Source organism: Ammospiza caudacuta, chromosome 30, assembly GCF_027887145.1.
Source record: "Ammospiza caudacuta isolate bAmmCau1 chromosome 30, bAmmCau1.pri, whole genome shotgun sequence".
Taxonomy (NCBI): Eukaryota; Metazoa; Chordata; class Aves; order Passeriformes; family Passerellidae; genus Ammospiza; species Ammospiza caudacuta.
In genome coordinates this window covers 1597802-1619873 of record NC_080622.1, presented here as the reverse complement: position 1 = coordinate 1619873, position 22072 = coordinate 1597802, and the positions used below count along the sequence as shown (strand labels likewise).

The 22072-nt window shown below is 56.3% G+C and overlaps 1 protein-coding gene across 1 annotated transcript; it reads right to left on the bottom strand.

Annotated features, from left to right (window-relative positions):
* Nucleotides 1-12249: 12249 nt before the first annotated feature.
* Nucleotides 12250-20837, bottom strand: LOC131569324 (Fc receptor-like protein 3). Its single transcript, XM_058821524.1, is given in 11 exon segments — nt 12250-12291; nt 12293-12385; nt 12388-12484; nt 12702-12723; nt 13289-13375; nt 13449-13751; nt 13841-14110; nt 19293-19547; nt 19772-20011; nt 20100-20120; nt 20807-20837. Coding segments are annotated over 11 exon segments (1461 nt in total).
* Between the last annotated feature and the right edge of the window lie 1235 nt (nt 20838-22072).

Here is a 22072-nt window from a genome sequence, read left to right as displayed (position 1 = left end):
CGGCTCTGGGCAGTTCCGCGGACTCCATTTCCCATCATAACCCGCGGCACAAGCGGGAGGGGCGGGTCACTACGGCAGCCGTCGTGGGCCAAGTGTCGTGACGCTTGTCGTGCGCGGACGCCAAAGTAGCGGACGAGGAGGGCTAAGCGTGGCCGGAGGCGCGGAACGGGGCTGGGGAGGGATCCCCGGGCGGGCCCCGCGTCGTCCGAATTGTCAAGCCCTAGTCGGGTTACGGCTTTAACGTTCGCGGGCAAGTGAGCGAAGGCGGGTAGCTGGACAGACTCTGCATCACTGGCGAGCTGTACGTGCCACTGCAGCGCGTCAGCGCCGTGCTGGGCGGAGGTGCCGCCGACCGCGCCAGGGTGCGCAAGGGGGACCCGGCATCCTGGAGGTGTGAGCACGGGGGAGCTGCCCAGCCACAGCCCCCCGGCAGCCGGGCCCGGGAACGCGCCCCACACACACGGGCAGTCCCGGGGGTGCGGGAATGGGGGTCCTGAGGGGGCCGTGAGGGGGCTGGGGGCCATGAGGGGGCTCTGGGGGCCCTGAGGGGGCCCTGAGGGGGCTCTGAGGGGCCCGGGCTGAGGGGACACCGAGTCCTTGGTGCGGTGTTGGGGTGCTGAGGGGCTCTGCGGGGCCTTGGGTGAGAGGGTCATGAGGGGGATTGGGACCCCCGGCCATTGGGAGGTTTTGGGGGGTCGTGAGGGGGCTGAGGATCGTGTAATGAGGAGGGACTGAGACCCCCAGCCCTTGCTGGGGGTTTGGGGGGAATCCTGAGGGGGCTGAGTGCCCTTTGGTGAGGTTTGGGGGTGTTGGGAGCTCTGAGGGTCCCCTGGTGAGGGTGTGACTGGGGAGGAGGGGGAGCCCATGACCCTTGGTGGGGATTTGGGGGTCCTGAGGGGGATGAGGGTTCCTTGGTGAGGATGTCATGAGAAGGGGCTGAGACCCCCAGCCCTTGGTGGGAATTTGGGGGGATCCTGAGGAGGCACCAAGGGGGCAGAGGATCCCATGGTGAGGTTTAGGGGGTCCAAAAGGGGGGTCTTGAGGGGGCTGAGGGTGCCTTGCTGAGGGTATCATGAGCCCTCAACCTTTGAGGGGAATTTGGGGGATTCTGAGGTGGAGGCTGAGCCCAGACTGAGCCCCACAACCCTCGCTGGGGGTTTTGGGGGGAGTCCTACAGGAGCCTCTCAAGGGGGAACCCTTGGATTTCAATGTGGGGACTCTCCTGGGGAGGTCAGGGGGGAATTTTTAGTGATACACCCCTTGGATTTCAACGTAGAGTCTCCTAGGAAGGGCAGAGGGGGTTTTTAGGGATAAACCCCTCAGATTTCAGTGTGAGGACCATCCAGGGGAGGGCAAAAGAGCATTTTTAGGGATAAACCCCTTAGATTCCAACCTGGACACGCTTCCTTCCCATTCCTGGCTCTCCAGCAGTGTTCTCCAGCTGCTGCTTTTTAACACCCAAAATTGTAACTTTGCCCCAGAAAACACCTTCCCATGGGAATATTCCTGCTGTGTGGAAACTCATCTTCCTTTCCCCAAAAAAAGTCCTTAAACTTTGTGGCTGAAATCCCTCAAACCCCAGCGTGGGGTTTGGTTTTCAGGGATCCCTCCAGATCCTCCCACTGTCACACTTCGCTCCGGGTCGTTGAAGTCCAATTACTGATTAATTCCAGGGATTTCCAAGCTGCAGGAATGTTTTGCTGCCAGCCTGGAAGTCCAAGGGGTGTGAGGAGCTGTCAGGACCTGCCCATGGCTGGTGAATCCTGCAGAAATCCCAGCTGGGATTTGGCTCTGTCCCAGCTGACCCAGATTCCCAATTCTTTGATTTTTCCATGCAGGAGAAGTGCTGGGAGTGGGGAGAATTTTGGATGTACCTAGATGTGCCAATTGGGGGAGCAGCGTTCCCAGGCTGAGGGGGGAGGGTTTTGTGGGCACTGGGATGAAATTTTCCCTCATTTTGGAGCGTTTTGGGGAACATTTAAAAACCTGAGTTTGGCATGAGAGACAGGTATGGAGCTTGGTGCTGGAATTTTGGGGTTCAGTGGGCGCTCCCAGGTGAGGACTGAGGGATGATGTGTGAAATAATTAAGCCCTGGGGTTAATGATGGTTAATGAGGGTTTGCTTGTGGTCTCCCAATCCTGGTATCCCTATGGGAGGTGGAAGGATTGGGAATTTCCTCTTGGTTTATCTGTTTATTTCCTGGGAGCAGTGGCTTTAATTTGTCCCTCTGTCCTGTAGGGCTGCCAGGTTGGCTCTTGCCCTATTCCAGTATTCATGTATCCCAATATTCAATATTCCAATATTTATGTATCCCAACATTTCAATATTCCAGTATTCCCGTATCCCAATATTTCCATAATCCACTGTTCCTGCATTCCAGTATTTCAATTTCACAACTACCCTGTTTTCCAATATTTCACTATTCCAGTATTCCAATTTTCCAATAGCCTTGCATCCCAGTATTTCAATATTCTTTTATTTCAGTATTCCTGTGCACCAATATGTCAAGATTCCTATATTCCAATATTTCAGTATTCCTGTGTTCCAATATATCAATATCCCAATATTTTAATATTCCTATATTTCAGTTTCAATAATCCTGCCTTCCAATATTTCAATATTCCAGTATTTCAATATTCCAGTATTCTGATAGTCCAATATTTCACTATTTCAATATCCCAGTATTCCAACACTGCTATATTCCTATTTCCTTATATTCCAATATACCAATATTCCCATAACCCAATGTTCCCATATTCATTCCCATTTTTCAATATTCCAAGATTACCCAGTTCCCGTATCCTAGCATTCCCATCTTTTTCTGCAGAAACCACCCCAAAATTCCTGAGTCCCATCCCTGTTCTGGCAGCATGAAAGCCCCCTCATTTTCCTCAGCTCTGTGAAAGTCCCAACTCCTGGAATTCCTGGAGGAGGAAACAATAACCCACGAGTCCCAAAATATCTCTGATTTCCCTTCCTTTCACAGGAGCAGTGGGATCGGGGCGGGAAATCCGCTCTCCCGGCCATCCCGGTTCCTCCAGAGGAAACTCCCCAAAATCCAGGCCCTGGAGCTCCGGGAGGAGCTGCCTGGGTGGATTTGGGATGTTCAGGGTGTTGATTCCATGCAGGATTTCCTTCCCACCTTGTGGAATTCCCAGCAGACCGGCCCTGAGGAAGGGAATTTTTGCGGAGGAAGAGCCTGAGCAAGGAGCTTGTTCTGCTCCTGAGGGATTCCTGCTGGGATTTATGGGGGATATTTGGGATGTGGACACTCACCCATGGCTCTGGCACTCCATAGCTCATCCCTATCCTGGAAAACCCTGGAGATCACTCATCCAAGTGTGTTTTCCATGAAAAGCCCACTCTTCCCCATCCTTATCCAACACCAACGGATGCTCCAGGTCCTTTTTGCATCCTTCCCTCCCAGATTCAGCATCCAGCTCCTCCCTGTGCCTTCCCAGGCTCTGGAATGCTCTGGAATCTGCAGGGACAGACAATGGGAGCTAATTGAGCTCTTGAGTAACGCCCAGAATGTCGATCATCACCAATCCACCAGGAAGAGAAGCTCTGGAGCTGTTTGAGGAAGGACAGAATGGAGGAAAAAGGGATTTATCCCTAACACTGAGTGGGAAAATGGCTGGATTTAGATGGGGTGGGCAGGGCTGGGGCATCCCAGATCCCACCAGACTCATTCCTGCTGCAGGGGAACCTCTGGAACAGGTGCAGCACTGGGAAGGTGTCAGGTTTTGATGGAATAACCTCCGGAATTGATGTCTTCCCAAAGTTCAGGGGTGAGGCCAAAGCCTTTTCCCTCAGGAGATTGGACTGTCCTTCTCTCTGTGAGCTCAATTTTCATTTTGTGGGATGGGAGAAGCCGGCTCTGCCTTGGAAAGGTCTGGAATGGTCTCTGCACTGCAGTGGGAGCTGCTGGCTCGGCGCATTCCTAGTGTTCTGCACACCAAAGGCGCTGCTGGGAATTCACCCCAGGAACAGGCAGTGGGAATTTCCTTGTCCAGAGGCTCTGAGGGGTCCTTAACCTTAGAAAATTTAGGAAATGGATTGGAAGTGGAAGCTAAAATCCCTTTGATCACCAGCTGATTTCCCATTCTTTTCTTTCCCCTTTTCCACCCCTTTTCCCCCTCTTTTCGCTCCCCTCTCCTTCCCTTCCCTCTGGAATTTCTTGGATCCTTCATCCACCCCATCCATTCCCAGGGGTCTCCATCTCCAGGATGCTCCTTGCCCAGTTCCTCACAGTGAATTCCCCTGACAGACCCCAAGTCAGGGAATTTTCCCAAATCCTGGTAGAAAATGACTCAATCCCTGTCAGAACAGGAAGCCCGGAATGTTTTCCATTTCATGGGGCCCTTGCTTATCTGTATTGGCATAATGGGAATTCTGCTTCATCCTCACGCTTTGCCAGCAGCTCTGCTCTTCCAAATGGAAGATTCCCACATTCCAGGATATCCCAGCCTTTGCTAGAAGCTCTGCTGTTCCCCGTAGAAGAATTCCAGATCCCGGCCCAGCTGGTGGATGAGATGTTTTCCACACTGCCTTCATTATATCCAGGGAATGTTGCACTGGGCTGAGGAGCTTGTTCTCAGCTCCCTGGAAAACGGGTGGGAGAGGAATTCCATGAGAAATCCAACCTCCAGCTTCCACCCATTGAATCCAAAGTTTTTCCCATGATAACCTTCCCATTAAATGAAGGAACAAGAGGCTCTTCCATCTTGTAGTAGGAAATACCAGAACCTCCTGCTCTGGGTAGAGCCCCTTCCACATGCCCAAAAAAGGGATTTATTAGAGGAAGTTGCTCCTGGAATGCTGCTGGGAATGGCTCTCCTCAATTTCCCATCCAGCTCTAAAGCTGCCGGAATCAAAGCCAAGGGAGCAGTGGGGACCCTCAGGTCCTGGCTGCCACCTGGGGCTGGCCAGAGCAGGGCTGGGCAATGGCCATCCCTGTGCAGTGGGGCTGGGCCATGGCTGGGCCCCACCCTTGGATGGCCACAACAACAACATCAGCCACTCCACAATACACATCCCTGTCCCAGCACTAACATCACAATATTTAATCAACAATATAATCAATAATGTAATATAAATTTATATATTATTCAGTGAAAGTCAACTTCAATTAATTTGTTTCTCACAACACATACCAGTAAAGAACTGTTATTCCTGTTCCCACATCTTTACCTGAAAGCCCCATAATTTCAAAACTATAATAGTTCAGAGAGAAGGGGGTCGTATTTTCTATTACAAGGGAGGTTCCCCCCTTGTTCAGCTTCCTTGACAGAGCTGAACAGAGAAACACCATTTCTGCCAGTTTAACCAAAGAGCTGCATTTTTGTCCCAGGAGCAGGGAACCAGGTCCTGTTCCCCCTTGGAACTGGGATGGGCACCAGTAAGCCACCTTAGTGGGAGCACTGGGAGGGGAATTGCAGAGCCACTAAGCACATGGGGGTTAAGAGGAACAAATGTGATTTTGATTTATGTCTCAACATATGCTACACATGAGCTGAAAAATGACTCTGTGGGTTGCACATGTGCTGGGAACCCTGTCCCTGGTGAGGCTTTACTTAACAGAGAATGAGGGGAGAGAAGGCTGCAGTGATGGGGCTGTGAGTGACCCCCACTGGCTGGTGGGACAGATGCGCAGGAAAAATGTCTGGGAAAAAATGCCTGTGAAATTGGGTTGTGGGAGGAGCCTTCACAAATAAAAGCAGCAAACTGCAACACCAGGAGTGTTTCGCTTTGGGTTTCTTGGAGGGATCAGAGGCTTGCTCGGAGGGTCAGCTTGCTGCTCTTCCCCTGTGGGATTGACATTCTCTGAACCTGGGAGAAGCAAAGAATTATCCAAACAATTCTTATTTATTTCTCCTGTGTTGTTCACAAGTGGAATGCATTGCAGAAGATTGTTTACATGAAGGGAATTTGTAATTGGATTATGGTGTGAGTGTTTTGATTCACTGACCAATTGAATCCAGGTGTGCGTGTATGTGGGGACTGTCGGCTGAAAGTCATCAGATTGTGTGCAGTGGAGTGAAGTGCTTGGCAGATTCAGTTTAGATGTAATGTAATATAATATAGATTAGTATAGTACAATAAAGTAATTAACTAGCCTTGTGAAAAGATGGAGTCAGATGCATCATCCTTCCTGGACACTGGAAAAAAATATCACCAATACTTCCCCGCTGCCTTTTCCTTCCGGTAGTCCTTCTTCCCTGTCCGCAGTCATTCTTCCCTGCTTCGCTGCTTCCCCGAGGCAGCTCATTCCTGCTCGTCCTGGACGTTGCTTCATTGCTCTCCAATGGAGCAGATGCTGCCTGCACCCACCCGCTGCCTCTGCCGCGTTTCCCATGCTGCCCACAGCACCGAGCCTGCTGCACCTGCCCACCGCAGCCCCGGCCCACGGCAGCCAGCCCAGAGCCATCAGTGCCACAGCACCAGCCCGCAGCCAGCCCGCAGCAGCCAGCCTGCAGCCATCGCTTGCCCATGCCAGAGACACGCAGGTGCCGTCCTTGGAAATCACGCCCAGCCACTCAAAAAAGCCATGTGGGCTCGCCCTGGCTTGCAGCACACACACTCCATCTGCCCAGCTGATGCCCACAGAGCGCCCGGGCTCCTGGCAATAACGCAGTCCCTGTCTTCTGTTTCTCTCACTATCCTTTTACCTTTCTACTCCCTTCTCTCCCCCTTTGGGAAGAACGCTTACCCTCCTTTATCAAAAGACAGTTCTCAGATATAATGTTGCTGTGTTTGTGCTTCATTTTCACCCGAGAAACCTTTCAGCAAAATCTTCCCCGACTCCCCCTTTTACAGCGAGATGGGACAGGGGTAGTGGGATGGGGAATGGGGAAGCCCTGGGTGTACTGCAAGCACTGTGGGGAGAGAATGGGGCAGTCCCTGAGGGTACATGGGCACTTGGATAGGGCTGGGGAGCCCCTGCAAGTACGAGCAAAGGGATGGGGGAGCTCCTGGGAGTAGTGGGAGAGGAAATGGGGAGCCCAGGGTGCCCTGTGCAGCTTCCCCTTGAGCCATGACCACCTCCCTTGGAAGGATGGGCAACCACAGGAGCCATGGAGGGAGCACCCCCAGTGTCAACCAGTGCCTCCCGCTTCCCAGAGCATCACAACATTTGGTGTAGATTGTCATAGATGTCACTTGGTTCCCACGGTTGCCTTTACAGCTCCATGTACGTCGCCTGAGGATCCTCCACTGGGGGTGCCAGCGGGTCTGGGGGAGCCCTGTGGGAATAAGGGGGTGTGTGGAAGGGGATGGGAGGTGCTGGGGGTTGGGTAAAAGGTGTATCATGGCTGGAGGCTGCACTCACCTTTCCTGGTGCTTCCTGGCATCTGCAAAGGAAAACTGGAGGGGTGACTTTGGAGACCCAGGGGCTCCCATCCACCCTTGGCAATGCGGAACCACCACCGGACACACAATTCTCCCCAGGCACCCCAGTATCCCTGATGCCCCCCACTATCCCTGACTCACTCCACTTGCACCAACACCCTGAGCCCCCACAACCCCGTGCCCAGCAGGGAGGGGGACCCCTCACAGAACACCCAACCTCCCTGCAGGACCCTCCAACAGCTCCCCAGGTCTCTGAGCCATGGTCATTGGGGGCTCAGCCCCTCCCGAGGCAGGTACTGTGGGTGCCGCCCTAGGGCCCCCCTTCTCTGGGGGCCTTCCCACCCCTCTCCACAACCCCCGTCCTCTCATTGTCACTCACCCACATGGTGCCACCAGTGCCAGGCCACAATGACAGCCACAAGCAGGAGCAGGAACAAAAGGGCCCCACTCACCCCTGCGGCCACTGCAAGAAACAGAGGGGGACACATCAGGATCACCCATCACTCCAAGGGTCCTGCACTCCCTGGTGACCCTGTGTGACCCCACCTGTGTCCCTGTGTGTCTCTGTCTCCAGCGGTGTCACCTCCAGGACACTGGGGCTGATGGTAGCATTGTCCAAGGGCTCTGCGGGGACAGAGACGGGGCTGAGGGCACAGGGAGGGGCTGGCAGCTGATGTGAGTGGATAGGGACGGGGGAATGGGTGTGGTGGTGGATGTTGGAGATGGGGTCACACCACAGAGGGGTGAGGGGACCCAGGGCAGAGGCAGAGGGACCCAAGAAATGTGTCTGGGGGACATGGAGGTGCCCGACCAGGGGACCTGGGGGGTCTCGGGGGGCTCCCCATGCCCAGCCCTTCACTCACTGGGCACCGTGACGCGGAACCGGGCGTTCCTGTTCGGCATGGCCCCGCCCTCGGGGCGCACATCACGGCTGTAATTCGTCGAGGAGATGCCTCCCATGGCGGGCACCAGCAGCTGCAGGGACCCTGCGGGCCCCCCACCACCTGCCCATCCCGGTTGAACACGTGCAGGAGGGGGACTCGGGGCCGCAGGAGGCTGGGGGTGCTGAGGCAGCTGAGAGTCAGGGGGGACCCCTGGGTGGGCTCGGGGGGACCCTCCAGCACTGGCACCGAGAAGAACTTTGTAAAGGAGAGGAGAGGGGGATTTGTGAGCCTGAATCCCTGGAAGGGGCTGTGGGGGCGTTAGGGTGGTGGCCGTGGGGTGCTCACCGTGCACTGTCGCTGGCACTGACTCCTGTCACCCCCAGGATCCCACCCAGCCCCTGCACTTTAGTGGCCACTGTGGTGCAGCTGCAGAGGGGACAGGGAAGGCTTGGTCCACCACGGAGCCCCCCAGTTCTGTCTCCTCTTGGTGGAAGGACACCAATGTGACCCTGTTTTCTCGCCAGCCCCGGCAGCGCAGTGTCTCTGTGTCCCCCTCCAGTAGTGCCTGTGCCAGCACCTGCAGCACCAGCCAGTCTGGGGGAGAGCACCACGACACCCCCATTTGGTCACACCCTGTGCACAGGTCTCCCTGATTCCAACACAAGTTCCACCCACGCTGGGATGCTTTGGAATGTCCCCAGAGCAGGGGACAGGATCTGGTCACACAGGAGGTGACCCATGGAGCGAAGCCCACCCAGAGCCCTTGAGGTCCCCGCAGCTGCCAGGCTGGCGACAAACAAACCATCCTCACCGTTTAAGACTCTCAAGTGGGGGCTGAGCCCACTGCCAGGTCTGTCACACATGTAGATGCCACTCTTGGTGACATGGACGGTGTTGTGTCCCTGCCAACAGTGCTGCCTGTCTCTGTACCAGGTGGTGGCACCGGCAGTCCCTGAGTCCTGGCAGGTCAGTGTCACCCGGTCCCACAGCACCGCCGGCCTCCAGGGGGGCTCCACCAGGAGCTGGGTGGTCTGGGCACCTGTGGGTGACAGGGGACAGCAGCCTGCCAGGGCCAGTGTGGGGCTGGGGACAGCAGAGGGGGGCCATGGCATCCCCCGAGGACTCACCAGTGAGGCTGAGGGTCTGGGCTGGAAGGGAGAAGGGACACGGCTGGGTGAGGGTGGCAGTGGGGGAACAGAGACACAGGGGTACAGGGTATGAGGATTGTCCCCAAACTGTCCCCATGGGAAGAGCAGTTCTTGTGGGAAAGTGCATGGGCGTGGTCCCCAAAAGATTTGGAGAGGCAGGGGGACATGTCTGTGTCACAGCCACCCGTGCAGCACATCCCTGTGGCACAGACACCTTGGGAACAGGGACACTGAGGCCACACTGGGCTGAGACAGAACATGGGGACGGTTTGGACACCCTGGGCATGAGGACACCAGAGACACAGTCCATACTGGCCCAGGTCACCCCCACCAGCTCATGATCCCATCCCCATGATCCCATCCCCATGGCCACATCCTCACTGTTATTGTCCCCTCTAGTCCCTGCATCCCAGTTCCCTTGTCCAGATCCCTGGAGCTCCCTGAGCCCAAAGGTGCCAGTGCCCACATTCCTGTCCCCACATCCCCATCCCCATCCCCAAATTCGTTTCCCCGTTCCCACTCAGGTCCACTGTGGATAACATGGACTGGCACTGCTGCCATTGGGGAGCTCAGGGGACCCTGCAGGCTTCTTGTGCCCCCTCCCTCCCTATCCCTGGTGCTTCAGGCCCGTGCCTGTGGCACTCATCTCACAGGAGCAGCGCCACCTTCCCAGCCATCCCGGTGTCCCCAGCCACATGGACTGGCTGTCACAACTGCCAGTGGTGGCTGTCCCCTTGCTCGTGGCTCTTTGGGCAAAGGGGAAGGAAGCAAGGTCACGTCATGTGTAGGTGGCGCTTGGTGGGGCAGGGTGGCCACAAGCTGGGCACAGGCTGTGGGCAGGGTGGGGACAGGATGGGGACAATGCTGGGTGTGACACAGTGGGACAAGGGGTTGCCAGGAGTTTGGGGCTCAGGGGGTTTGGGGTGCCAGGGATGGGTGTCCAGGGCAATGGAAAATCCCTGGGGAATTGGCCTCCCTGGGAATGGGAGTGCTGAGGAGGAGGAGTCACTGGAGGGAATGGGGGTCCCATGCCTCGGGGGCTCAGGGATGGGAGTCCCAGAGTAACGTGGGCTCCAGGGATTTGGGGTCATGGGATGGGGATGCTGGGGGATTAGGAGTTCCCGTGGGAATGGGAGGTCCTGGGAGAATCAAGGTCCTGGGGAAAGAAGGATTTCAGGGGATGGAATGAGTAGGAGAGGGTTCCTTGGGAAGGAGGGGTCCTGGGACATGGATATCTTGGGTAATGTCAGTACTGGGATATGGGTCCCTGGGAGGGTGGGGAGATAAGAAATGGGGTACTCATGATTTGATTTCCAGAGGAAAGGGAGGGCCAGGGACAGGCAGTGGCTGGACGGAACCATAGGTCCCAGCTCCTTCCCTGGCTGCCTCAGATTTTGGGGTGACCCAGGGCCCAGCACAGCCCCCACCAGGTGCTGGTGGCCTGGGGGTCACCCCAGACAGATTCTGAGGGGCTCTGGGTGTGTGGACCTGCTGCAGAGGTGAGAATTCTGTGGGGGACAAAGGCCTGTCTATGGTTTGCTCAGCCCTGCAAGAAGCACAAACCCCAAAGAGAGCCCAAGCAGTGGCTCTGCGAGGGCCTTTGATAGTTTTCAGAGCAGGCCTGGCTGGAAACTCCCCCTGCAGGGGCAGCTGTGGGGCAACCAGTCAGGAAATGCAGCAATTGTTCTTTTGTTCCTTATGGTAAGGGACTGAGAGAACCACAAAACTACTGCAAATCTCACAACAATCTGTTCCACAGCCTGACCAGGACCCTCCTCCTCCTCCCTGCCTTGCCGTGGATGGACAGTGGCCGCATGCCCTGCACCCACCACAGCCGCTCTCTCACTGCCCTCCACACCTGGATGGGGAGAGAAAATTGAGCAAAGGGTTCCTGGGTTGAGACAAGGACCAGGGGAGATCACTCATCAAATCCTGTCACGGGTAAAACTGCCTCAGAATTAGAGATAAGAATTGAATTTTTTGCTGACAAAATCAGAGCAGGATAAGGAGAAGTGAAGTATACCCTTCCATACACCTTCCCCCTGTTATGAAGGACTATGTAGTCATTGGTTTTCACTATTATTATTGGTTTATCCAAATTATTTTGATATAATACAGGTTGGAATCACTTTTTAGCTGCTTTTGATATACTACAATTTGTCAGCCTTTTTACCCTAATCCCTTTGTAGAATATATATTTAAGTGTGATAAATACATTATAATTTAGGCTCTCACAGAAGATCAAGATAGAGATAATGTGCTGTGCATTACAACATTAACTGTTGCAGAACTAGCTAATGCCTTTATTTGTGCAACTAGGTGACAATTGTGAGAATAACTCAGATAATTTTGTGAACTAGCTAATGGTGATTTAATGCACTGGTGGAGTATCTCATCTGTATGAGAAGAACACATTGAAAAGTCGCAAGTGAAAAAACATCAAAAGAAAAAATTCAAAGAGGAATTTACCACTGACCCTTCAGTTATCAGGAACTGTCAAACCACAGAAAAGAGGGCCCTTGTGAGGACATAAAATATATAAATTTAATCTGCAGTATGGCATGTACTTTATGAAAATGAATCAAGGGTCAAACCAAGCAAAAGAATTCCCAGAACATGTAAACTGGAAAGAGCGCTTGAATATATATAACCCTTCTGAGTATGTATTTAACCCTTACAATGAAAAGCTACATAAGGAGAATTGCTGTAGTTATCTGGGTGCCTCTGGCAGTTGCCAAGCACTCAGCATGCGGTTTACTGTCCCTTTTATTCCTTATTAAACTTTTACAAAATTTAAAGAGTGACCCTTGTTTCTCATGCAGTTTGACCAAAACCAGAATTTTGGGTACAATAAGAGGGAAAAACGTCATGTGCTCCCCCAGCACTGGGAGGGGGAATGAGAAGCCCCATGGGATGCTGTGAAGTAGCAGAAGAGACCCCTGAGGGGAATCGATGACACCAGCGCCCCAGTGTGCCACAGTGTCACAGAAGGTCATCATAGTCACAGGGGTCCCGCTGTCCCTTGGGTCCCAACAACTCCGGTCACTTGGTCACTTGTGGATCCTGAGGTGGGACAGGGCTGAGGGACACCCTTGGGGGCCCTGAGAGTGACACTGGTTGTGGGGACCTGGGTGGGGGTGACACTCGTGGGTGACGTGTCCCTGTTCTCCCCTGTACTCACCCTCTGCTGACTCGGTGCTCATGATGTGGGTGTTGAGCACAGCCCCCTCCTCTGGGGAGTTCCTGTGGGGATAAGGGGGGTCTGGGAGTGTATGGGGAGGTGGGAAAGGGGAGTCCCAGTCTGACCCCCCCACTCACCTGTCCTGGAGCTTCCTGGTGGCTGCAAGGAAAAGGGGAGGGGGTGACCGTGGGGACACCGAGACCCCTGAACCTTCCTGGGAGCTCAGCAGGTCCAACCACCCACGGGACCCCCAAATCCCCACTGCAGCCCCGATTCCCAGTGGATCCCTGACTCTCACCGGACACTCTGAGCACCACTGAACCCTCCAGAACTTCTGCACCAATGCAGGGTCGCCAACCCCCCCGGTGCCCCCAACCCTCTAAGTCCCCAGAACCCCAAGCCTGGCAGGGACAGGCATGCACAGACTCCCCCAAGACCCCAGAAAGATCCCCCAACATCCCTGCACACCCCTCCAGGACCTCCGCAAACCCTCCAGGAGCTCCCTGTGCCACCCCAATGTTCGTCAAAGCCCACCCAGGGAAGGCCTTGGAGCCCAACCAAGACTCTCTAAATTCCCCCCAAATTCCCCAGGACGACCAGCTGAGGTCACTGCAGGCTCAGTGTCCCCCAGCTCAGGGGCCCTGGGAGCTGCTGATCTCTGTCCCCACTCTGGGGTCTCCCCCTCACTCCAGGACCCCCATCATCCCCCCCCATTATCACCCACCCCAGCGGTGCCACCAGTGACAGCCCCCGATGACAGCCAGGAGAAGGAGCAGGAACAGGAGGGTCCTGCCGACGTTTACAGCCACTGCTGGGGATAGAGGGGACACATTGGGGTGAACTGCAGGCGTCCTGAACCTCCCAGACACCCTGTGTGACCCCACCTGTGAGCCAGGGTGAGCCAGGTGTCACCTCCAGGGCCAGCTCAATGCTGAGTGCCTGGAACACGCAGTGCCCGTCCTGTCCCAGCTGGTTGGTGGCCACGCACTGGTAGGTGCCCGAATGTCCCACATTGATGTCCCTGAGCTCCAGTAGGGGACCCTGGGCTACCTCCTGCCCGTTGTGCAGCCAGGTGAAGGTGACTGGGGCTGAGCCCACCTGCACTTTGCAGCGCAGGCTCAAGTTGTCACCTGCATGCACCTGGTGCAACAGGGGACCAGGGGTGATGGTGGCAATAGCCACAGGCACTGTGGGGACAGAGACAGGGCTGGCACTGGGCAATGGTGGATGAGGGTGTCGTGAGTAGGGTCACCCCCAGTCCGAGTGTGCCGCTCACCCAGGACGGTGACATTCAGGGGGTCACTCTCGGCCACGCTGTCCCCGTCGCTGACCTGGCACCAGTACTGGCCGCTGTCATTGTCCCCAACTTGGTGCAGATTCAGGTGGGAGCTGGTGCCCAGCAGTGCCCCTGAGCCTTCCCGGTGCCAGGAGAAGGACAGGGGACCTGTGCCTGTGGCCACCTCACAGCTCAGCACCAGGCTCTTCCCGAGTGCCCCCTGTCCCCCGGGGGGCTGCACTGACAGGGACACTCCCGAGGGTGGGACCCCTGCAGGAGTGGGACACAGGAGGGATTGGGGACCCAGGATGGGCAGGGGGATACAGGAGGGGAAAGAGGGGCATTGGAGGGGAGCAGAGAGGATCCCAGTGAGTAGAAGAGGACCCTGGGAGGCGTGCTGGGACACTGAAGCCACCCTGGGCTGAGGCAGAACATGGGGACACTGTGGACACCCTGGGAGCGAGGACACAACGGACACAGCCCATGCTGGCCTAGGTCACCCCCACCAGCTCATGATCCCATCCCCATGGCCACATCATCACTGTTCTTGTCCCCTTCTGTCCCTGCATCCCAATTCCCTTGTCCCTATGCCCAGAACTATCCGAGCCCAAAGGTGCCAGTCCCCACATTCCTATCACCTCATCCCCATTCCTCTTCCTGTCCCCAAAGCCACCCTACGTCCTCACTCCCACCAAGGTCCACTGTGGGTAACATGGACTGGCACTGGGCAGTGCCATTGGGCACCCAAAGGGACCCCACAGCCCCCCTGTTCCCCTCCCCATCCCTGGGCTGTCAGGCCCGTGCCCGGGGCACTCACCCCACAGGAGCAGTGCCACCTTCCCAGCCATCCCGGTGTCCCCAGCCATGTGCACTGGCTGTCACTTGCTGCTGTGGCCACCGCTCCCCTGGCTGGTGGCTCTTTGGCCAAAGGAGAAGGAAGCAAGGTCATGTATAGGTGGCACCTGGTGGGGACAGGGTGGCCACAAGCCGGGCACAGGCTGGGGACAAGGCTGGGTGGGACAAGGTGGGACTTGGGGTTCGCAGGAGTGGTGGGCTTAGGGGTTTGGGAATGCGGGCATGGGTGTCCAGGGCAATGGGGGGGGTCCATTGGGAAATGGGGTTTCTGGGAACAGGGCTCCTGATGAGGTGATGTCACTGGTGATGCTGGTGCCATGGGAATAGTGCTCCCCAGGACTGGGGGGACTCAGGGATGGGAGTCCCAGGGCAACGTGGACTCCAGGGATTTGGGGTCATGGGATGGGGATGCTGGGAGAATGGGGGATCCAGTGGAATGGGGGGTCCCGGGATAATCAAGGTACTGGGGGAAGGATCTTTTCAGGGGATGGAATGAATGGCAGAGGGTTTCTTGGGAACGGGGTGCTGGGCCAGGGAGATCCAGGGGAATATCAGTATTGGGGTAGGGGTTGGAGAGAGTAGGGGGACATCAGGAATGGGGGTTCCATGTTTCAATTCCCAGGGAAATGAGGGTGCCAGGGTTGAGCAGTGGTTGGGTGGGCCCTTGGGTGAAAGCTCCTTTCCTGGGTGGCTGAGATTTTTGGGTGACCCAGAGTCAAGCACGGTCCCCACAATGCGCCAGCAGCTTGGAGGTCATCCCAGGTGGATTCCAATGTGCTCTGGATAAGTGTCCCCCCAGTCCCCAATGACTTTTCCCTCTCTTTTTTTCCATTTCCATCATTTCAATCCTCAATTTCACAAGTTTGTTCTTTGACTATCCTGGGGGGCATCTGAGCAGGGAAGTGGTGGGAGAAGCCCAGGGTGGGGGAAGCAGGGTTGAGGGGTTGGCAGGGAGGCTGGGGAGGCTGCAGGGGATGCGGGTGTTCAGCTTTCCCCCCCCCAACGCTTTCACTTCCTCTCTCCTGCAGAGAAGGAAGAGGCCCTTTGACAGGCCCTTTGACGCAGTGGGGGGAAGCGGCTTCTATCCTGGGGGGGCACATCCAGAGGGCTCCTGTCCTGGGGGGATCCTGTCCCAGGGGGCACACATGCTGCCAAGCCACAGGTCCTGTCCTGGAGCTTGGCAGTTCCTGGAGGGTCCAGACTTCTCCATTCTTGCTCGTCTCCTGCAGGATCTGAGCCAGCAAGAGCAGCTGGGGAATGGAGCCCTTTAGGAAGGAGGTCCCAAACTCCTGCTCCTTGAAGCCAGTGGCCATCCAAGGGTGGGGCCCAGCCATGGCCCAGCCCCACTGCACAGGGATGGCCATTGCCCAGCCCTGCTCTGCCCAGCCCCAGGTGGCAGCCAGCACCTGAGGGTCCCCCCTGCCCCCTTGGCTTTGATTCTGGCAGCTTTAGAGCTGCTGCAGAGGTGAGATTTCTGCGTGGGCGGAAAAGGCCTGCCTGTGGTTTGCTCAGCCCTGCAAGAAGCACAAAACCCAAAGGGAGCCCAAGCAGAGGCTCTGCAAGAGCGTTTGATGGTTTTCAGAGTAGGACTGGCTGGAAACTCCCCCTGCAGGGGCAGCTATGGGGGAACCAGTCTGGAAATGCAGCAATTGATCATTTTGTGCCTGTGCCCAAGGGACTGAGAGAGTCCCAGAGTGGTGTGCAAATCCCACAACAATCTGCCCAACAACCTGACCTGGACCCTCCTCCTCCTCCCTGCCTTGCCGTGCATGGACAGAGGCCGCATGCCCCGCACCCACCACAGCTGCTCTCTCACTGGCCTCCACACCTAGATGGGGAGAGAAAATTGAGCAAAGTGTTGAGACACGGTCTAGGAGAGATCACTCATCAAATCCTATCATGGGTAAAACTGCTTTTTATTTAGAGATATGAATTGAATTTATTGCTGTCACAATCAGAGCAAGATACGGATAAGTCAAATAAACCCTTCAATACACCTTCCCCCTGTTAAGAATAACTATGTAGTCATTGGATTTCTCTATTATTTTGGGTTTTTTTGCAAATTATTTTGATACAATACAGTTTGTAATCACTTTTTAACTGTTTTTGATTCACCACAATTTGTCAGCCCTTTTACCCTAATCTTTGTGTCCATCATATATTTTAGTGTGATAAATAATATAGTTTAGGCTCTAAAAGATCGAGACAAAAGATCAAGATAGAGACAATGTGCTGTGTATTACAACATTAACTGTTGCAGAAGGAGCTAATGCCTTTATTTGTGTAACTAAGTGACAATGATAAGAATAACTCAGATAATTTTGTGAAATAGCTAATGTTGATTTAATGTACTGGTGAGGTATCTCATCTGTGTGAGAAGAACACATTGAAAAGTAGCAAATAAATAAACATCAAATACAAGAATGCAAAGAGGAATTTACCACTGACTCTTTGTCTATCAAGAACTATCAAACCACAGAACATGGGGACCTTGTGATGACATAAAATATGTAAATTTAATCTGCAGTATGGCACGTACTTTATCAAAATGAATCAAGGGTCAAACCATGTAAAAGGATTCCTGTAACACGTAAACTGGAAAGAATGTTTGAATATGTATAACTCTTCCAATTACATATTTAACAATACATACAGTGAAAAGGTATGGAAGAGGAATTGTTGTAGATAACGACGTGCCTCTGGCAGTTGCCAGGCACCCAGCATGCTGTTTAATGTCCCTTTTATTTGTTATTAAACATGAAAAATTTTAAAGAGTGAGCCTTGTTTCTCACAGTTTAATCAAAAGCATCATTTTGGGTACAGTAAGAGGGAAAAACGTTGTGTGCTCCATCAACACTGGGAGAGGGAAGGAGGAGCCTAAGAGGTCCTCTGAAGAGGAATAAGAGACCCCTGAGGGGAATCCATGCACCCAGTGCCCCCCTGTACCCCCAGTGTCACAGCACGTCATCGTAGTCACGGGGGTCCCGCTGTCCCTCGTGGGGTCCCGACAGCTCCGCGTTGGTCACTTCTGGATCCTGAGGTGGGGCAGGGCTGGGGGACACCTGTGGGGGCCCAGAGAGTGACAGCAGTTGTGGGCATCTGAGTGGGGGTGACACCCCTGTGTGACGTGTCCCTTTTCCCCCCCCCAAATTCTCCCACTGCCCACTCGGTGCCCATGATGTGGGTGTTGAGCACGGCCCCCTCCTCCGGGGGGGTCTGAGGGGGATGGGGAGGGCTCAGGGTGGTGTCTGGGGAGGGGGAAAGGGGAGTCCCAGCCCGAGTCCCCCACTCACCTGTCCTGGAGCTTCCTGGCAGCTGCAAGGGAAAGGGGAGGGGGTGACTGTGGGGACACCGGGACCCCTGAACCTTCCTGGGACCTCAGCAGATCCAACGACCCACGGGACACCCAAATCGCCACAGTAGCCCTGGTTCCCAGCAGATTCCTGATCTCTGCCCCCATACTGGGGGCTTCCCCTCACTCCAGGACCCCCATCCCCCCCATTGTCACCCACTCCGGTGATGCCACCAGTGACAGCCTCCGATGACAGCCAGGAGCAGGAGCAGGAACAGGAGGGTCCTGCCGACATTCACAGCCACTGCTGGGGACAAAGGGGGACACATCGAGGTCACCCTGAACCCTGGGGGTCCTGAGCACCCTGGTGACCCCGTGTGAACCCACCTGTGACCCAGGGTGAGCCAGGTGTCACCTCCAGGGCCAGCTCAGGGCTGAGTGCCCAGAACACACGGTGCCCGTCCTGTCCCAGCTGGTTGGTGGCCATGCACTGGTAGGTGCCCAAATGTCCCACATCGATGTCCCTGAGCTCCAGGAGGGGACCCCGGGCCACCTCCTGCCCGTTGTGCAGCCAGGTGAAGGTGACAGGGGCTGAGCCCACCTGCACTGAGCAGCGCAGGGTCACATTGTCACCTGCACGCACCTGGTGTGACAGGGGGCCACGGGTGATGGTGGCATTGGCCACAGGCACTGCGGGGACACAGACAGGGCTGAGGCCACAGGGAGGGGCTGGCAGCGGTGTGGGGGGATAGGGATGGAGGGATGGGTGTGATAGGGGATGTCGGGGATGGCGTCACACCACAGAGGGGTGAGGGGACACAGAGCAGGGGTGGAGGGACCAAAGAAAGGTTTCAGGGGGACATAGAGGTCCCCAGGCAGGGCATCCGAGGAGGCTGTGGGGGCTCCCTGTGCCCATCCCCACACTCACTGCACACCGTGACGTGGAGCTGGGTGCTGCTCGTCCACACAACCCCCCCTCGGAGCGCACCAGGCAGCTGTAATTCCCCGAGTGGGAGACCCCCATGTTGAGCACCAGCAGCTGCAGGGACCCCTGCGGGCCCCCCACCACCTGCCCATCCTGGCAGAACACATGCAGGAGGGGGGCTTGGGGCCGCAGGGGTCTGGGGGTGCTGAGGCAGCTGAGAGTCAGGGGGGACCCCTCGGTGGGCTTGGGGGGACCCTCCAGCACCGGCACTGAGAAAAGCTCAGGGAAGGAGAGGGGAGGTGAGGACTGTGAGTCTGAGTGCACTGGGAAGGGGCTTTGGGATGTGAGGAGATTGGAGTTCCAGCCGTGTGGGTGCTCACCATGCACTGTCACTGTCACTGCTGCTGACTGAGACATAAAGGACCTCACCAAGCCCTTGCAGCTGTAGCTGCCGCTGTGGTTCAGCTGCAGGGGGGACAGGGATAGTTCAGTCACATTGACGGGCACCCTCAGATCCTTCTTGTCCTGGTAAAATCGCACCTCGGTGACCGTGTTGTTAAACCAGCCCCGGCAGCGCAGCGTCACCGTGTCCCCCTCCAGCAGTGGCTGTGCTGGCACCTGCAGCACCAGATCATCTGTGGGACAGGAGGGTTCCATCTCACTGAGAGGCTCAAGACAGCTCCGAGGTGGGTGCCCCTGGCACCAGGGACATCTGGGTGCACTGGGATGAGCTGGGATGCACTGGGATGTCCAGGTGTCCTGGGGACAGGCTCTTGTCCTCAGAGCCATGGGGTGTGAGGCCACCCACCGACTGGAGCCGACCCAGACTTGTCGGGGGCCACTCAAATCATTAAAGAACCCCCCTCATCATCTGAGACTGTCACGGGGGGGCTGCGGCCGGTGCCCGGTCTGTCACAGGTGTAGGTGCCACTCTCGGTGACACTGAAGCGGTCATGTCCCTCCTGCCACCAGTGCTGCCCATCCTTGTACCAGATGGTGGCACCGGCAGTCCCCGAGCCCTGGCAGGTCAGTGTCACCCGGTCCCACAGCACCGCCGGCCTCCAGGGGGGCTCCACCAGGAGCTGGGTGGTCTGGGCACCTGCGGGTGACAGGGGACACCAGCCTGCCAGGGCCAGTGTGGGGCTGGGGACAGCAGAGTGGGGAAATGGGATCCCCTGAGGACTCACCAGCGAGGCCGAAGGTCTGGGCTGGAAGGGAGAAGGGACAGGGCTGGTTGGGGCTGGCACTGCAGGGATAGCAGCACAGAAGCACGGGTTGTGGGGCTGTCCTCAAACTGTCTCCATAGGGACAGCAGTTCTTTTGAGAAAGTGTGTCTGGGAAGTCCCCAAAAGATTTGGAGAGGCAGAGAGACACATCTGTGTCACAGCCACCTGTGCACCACATCCCTGTGGCACAGACACCTTGGGAACAGGGACACCAAGGCCACCCTGGGCTGAGGCAGAACATGGGGACACTGTGGACATCCTGGGCATGAGGACACCATGGACACAGCCCATGCTGGCCCATGTCACCCCCACCAGCTCATGATCCCATCCCCATGATCCCATCCCCCTGATCCCATCCCCATGGCCACATCCTCACCATTCTTGTCCCCTTCTGTCCGTGCATCCCAGTTCCCTTGTCCCTATGCCCAGAGCTCCCTGAGCCCAAAGGTGCCAGTCCCCACATTACTGTCCCCACATCCCCATCCCCAAATTCCTGCCCCCCTGTTCCTGTCCTCAAAGCCACCCTACATCCCCAGTCCCACCCAGGTCCACTGTGGGTAACATGGACTGGCTCTGCTGGCTTTGGGGACCTCAGGGGACCTCACACACCCCCTGTGCCCCTCCCCTCCCTATCCCTGGGGTGTCAGGCCCGTGCCCGGGGCACTCACCCCACAGGAGCAGCGCCACCTTCCCAGCCATCCCAGTGTCCCCAGCCATGTGCACTGGCTGTCACTCGCTGCTGTGGCCACCACTCCCCTGGCTGGTGGCTCTTCGGATGAAGGGGAAGGAAGCGAGGTCACGTCCGTCCCCACGTGTAGGTGGCCTTTGGTGGGGGCAGGGTGGCCACAATCTGGGCACAGGAAGGGGATGAGTGTAGGTGGGACAAAGTGGGACATAAGGTTCACAGGAGGGGAGGGCTAGGTGGTTTTGGGGAGCCAGGGATGGGTGTGCAGGGGAATGGGGTTCCTGAGGAGGTGGAGTCATGGGTCTGGGGGTGCCAGGGGTGGGGAGACTCAGGGTTGGGAGTCCCAGGGGAGCGTCGGCTCCAGGGATTTGGGGTCATGGACTGGGAATGCTCGGGGAATGAGGGGTCCCTCTGGGAACAGGGGTTCTGGGAGAATCAACGTCCTGGTGGAAGGGGGATTTCAGGGGATAGAATTAAAAGGAGAGGGTTCCTTGAGAATGGGGTGCTAGGCCATGGAGATCCTAGGGAATGGCAGTACTGAGATGGGGGTCTCAGGGATGAGGGGACATTAGGAATGGGGGCCCCATGGTTGGGTTCCCTGGGGAATGGGCATCCCAGGGATGGGCAGTGGCTGGATGGGCACAGGGATCTCAGTTCCTCCCCTGGGTGCCTCAGATTTTGGGGTGACCCAGGGCCCAGAGCTGCCCACCTTGGGGTGCTCATTTCCTTGGCAGGCATCACATGAGGGTCCTGGGTAGCTCTGCTTCTGTGCCCTCTCCTGCCCTGGATTTTCGTCTTTTTATTTCTCCTTATTCCTTATTTTCCTCACTTTTTTGCCAGGTCCCCTCACCCCCAGTTTCTGGCTCAGCAATCCCGGGGAGCACCTGAGCAGGGACCGGATTGGGGGGACTGAGGGAAGGGGAAAAACGGAGAGCAGGAGGTGCAGGGAAGGGTGAGGAGGCTGTGGGGGGTGGTGATGTTGGGTTGGGCCCCTTCAACGATTTCACTCAAAGGGAGCCGAATTGTTGTTGTCTTTGCAGTAGTTCTTGGGCCCTCTCAGTCTCTTGGGGACACAGAAAAAAGGATCAATTGCTGCATTTCTGGACTGGTTCCCTCACAGCTGCCCCTGCAGGGGGGGTTTCTAACCAGCCCTACTCTGAAAACCATCAAAGGCCCTCACAGAGCTACTGCTTGAGCTCCCTTTGGGTTTTGTGCTTCTTGCAGGGCTGAGCAAACCACAGGCAGGCCT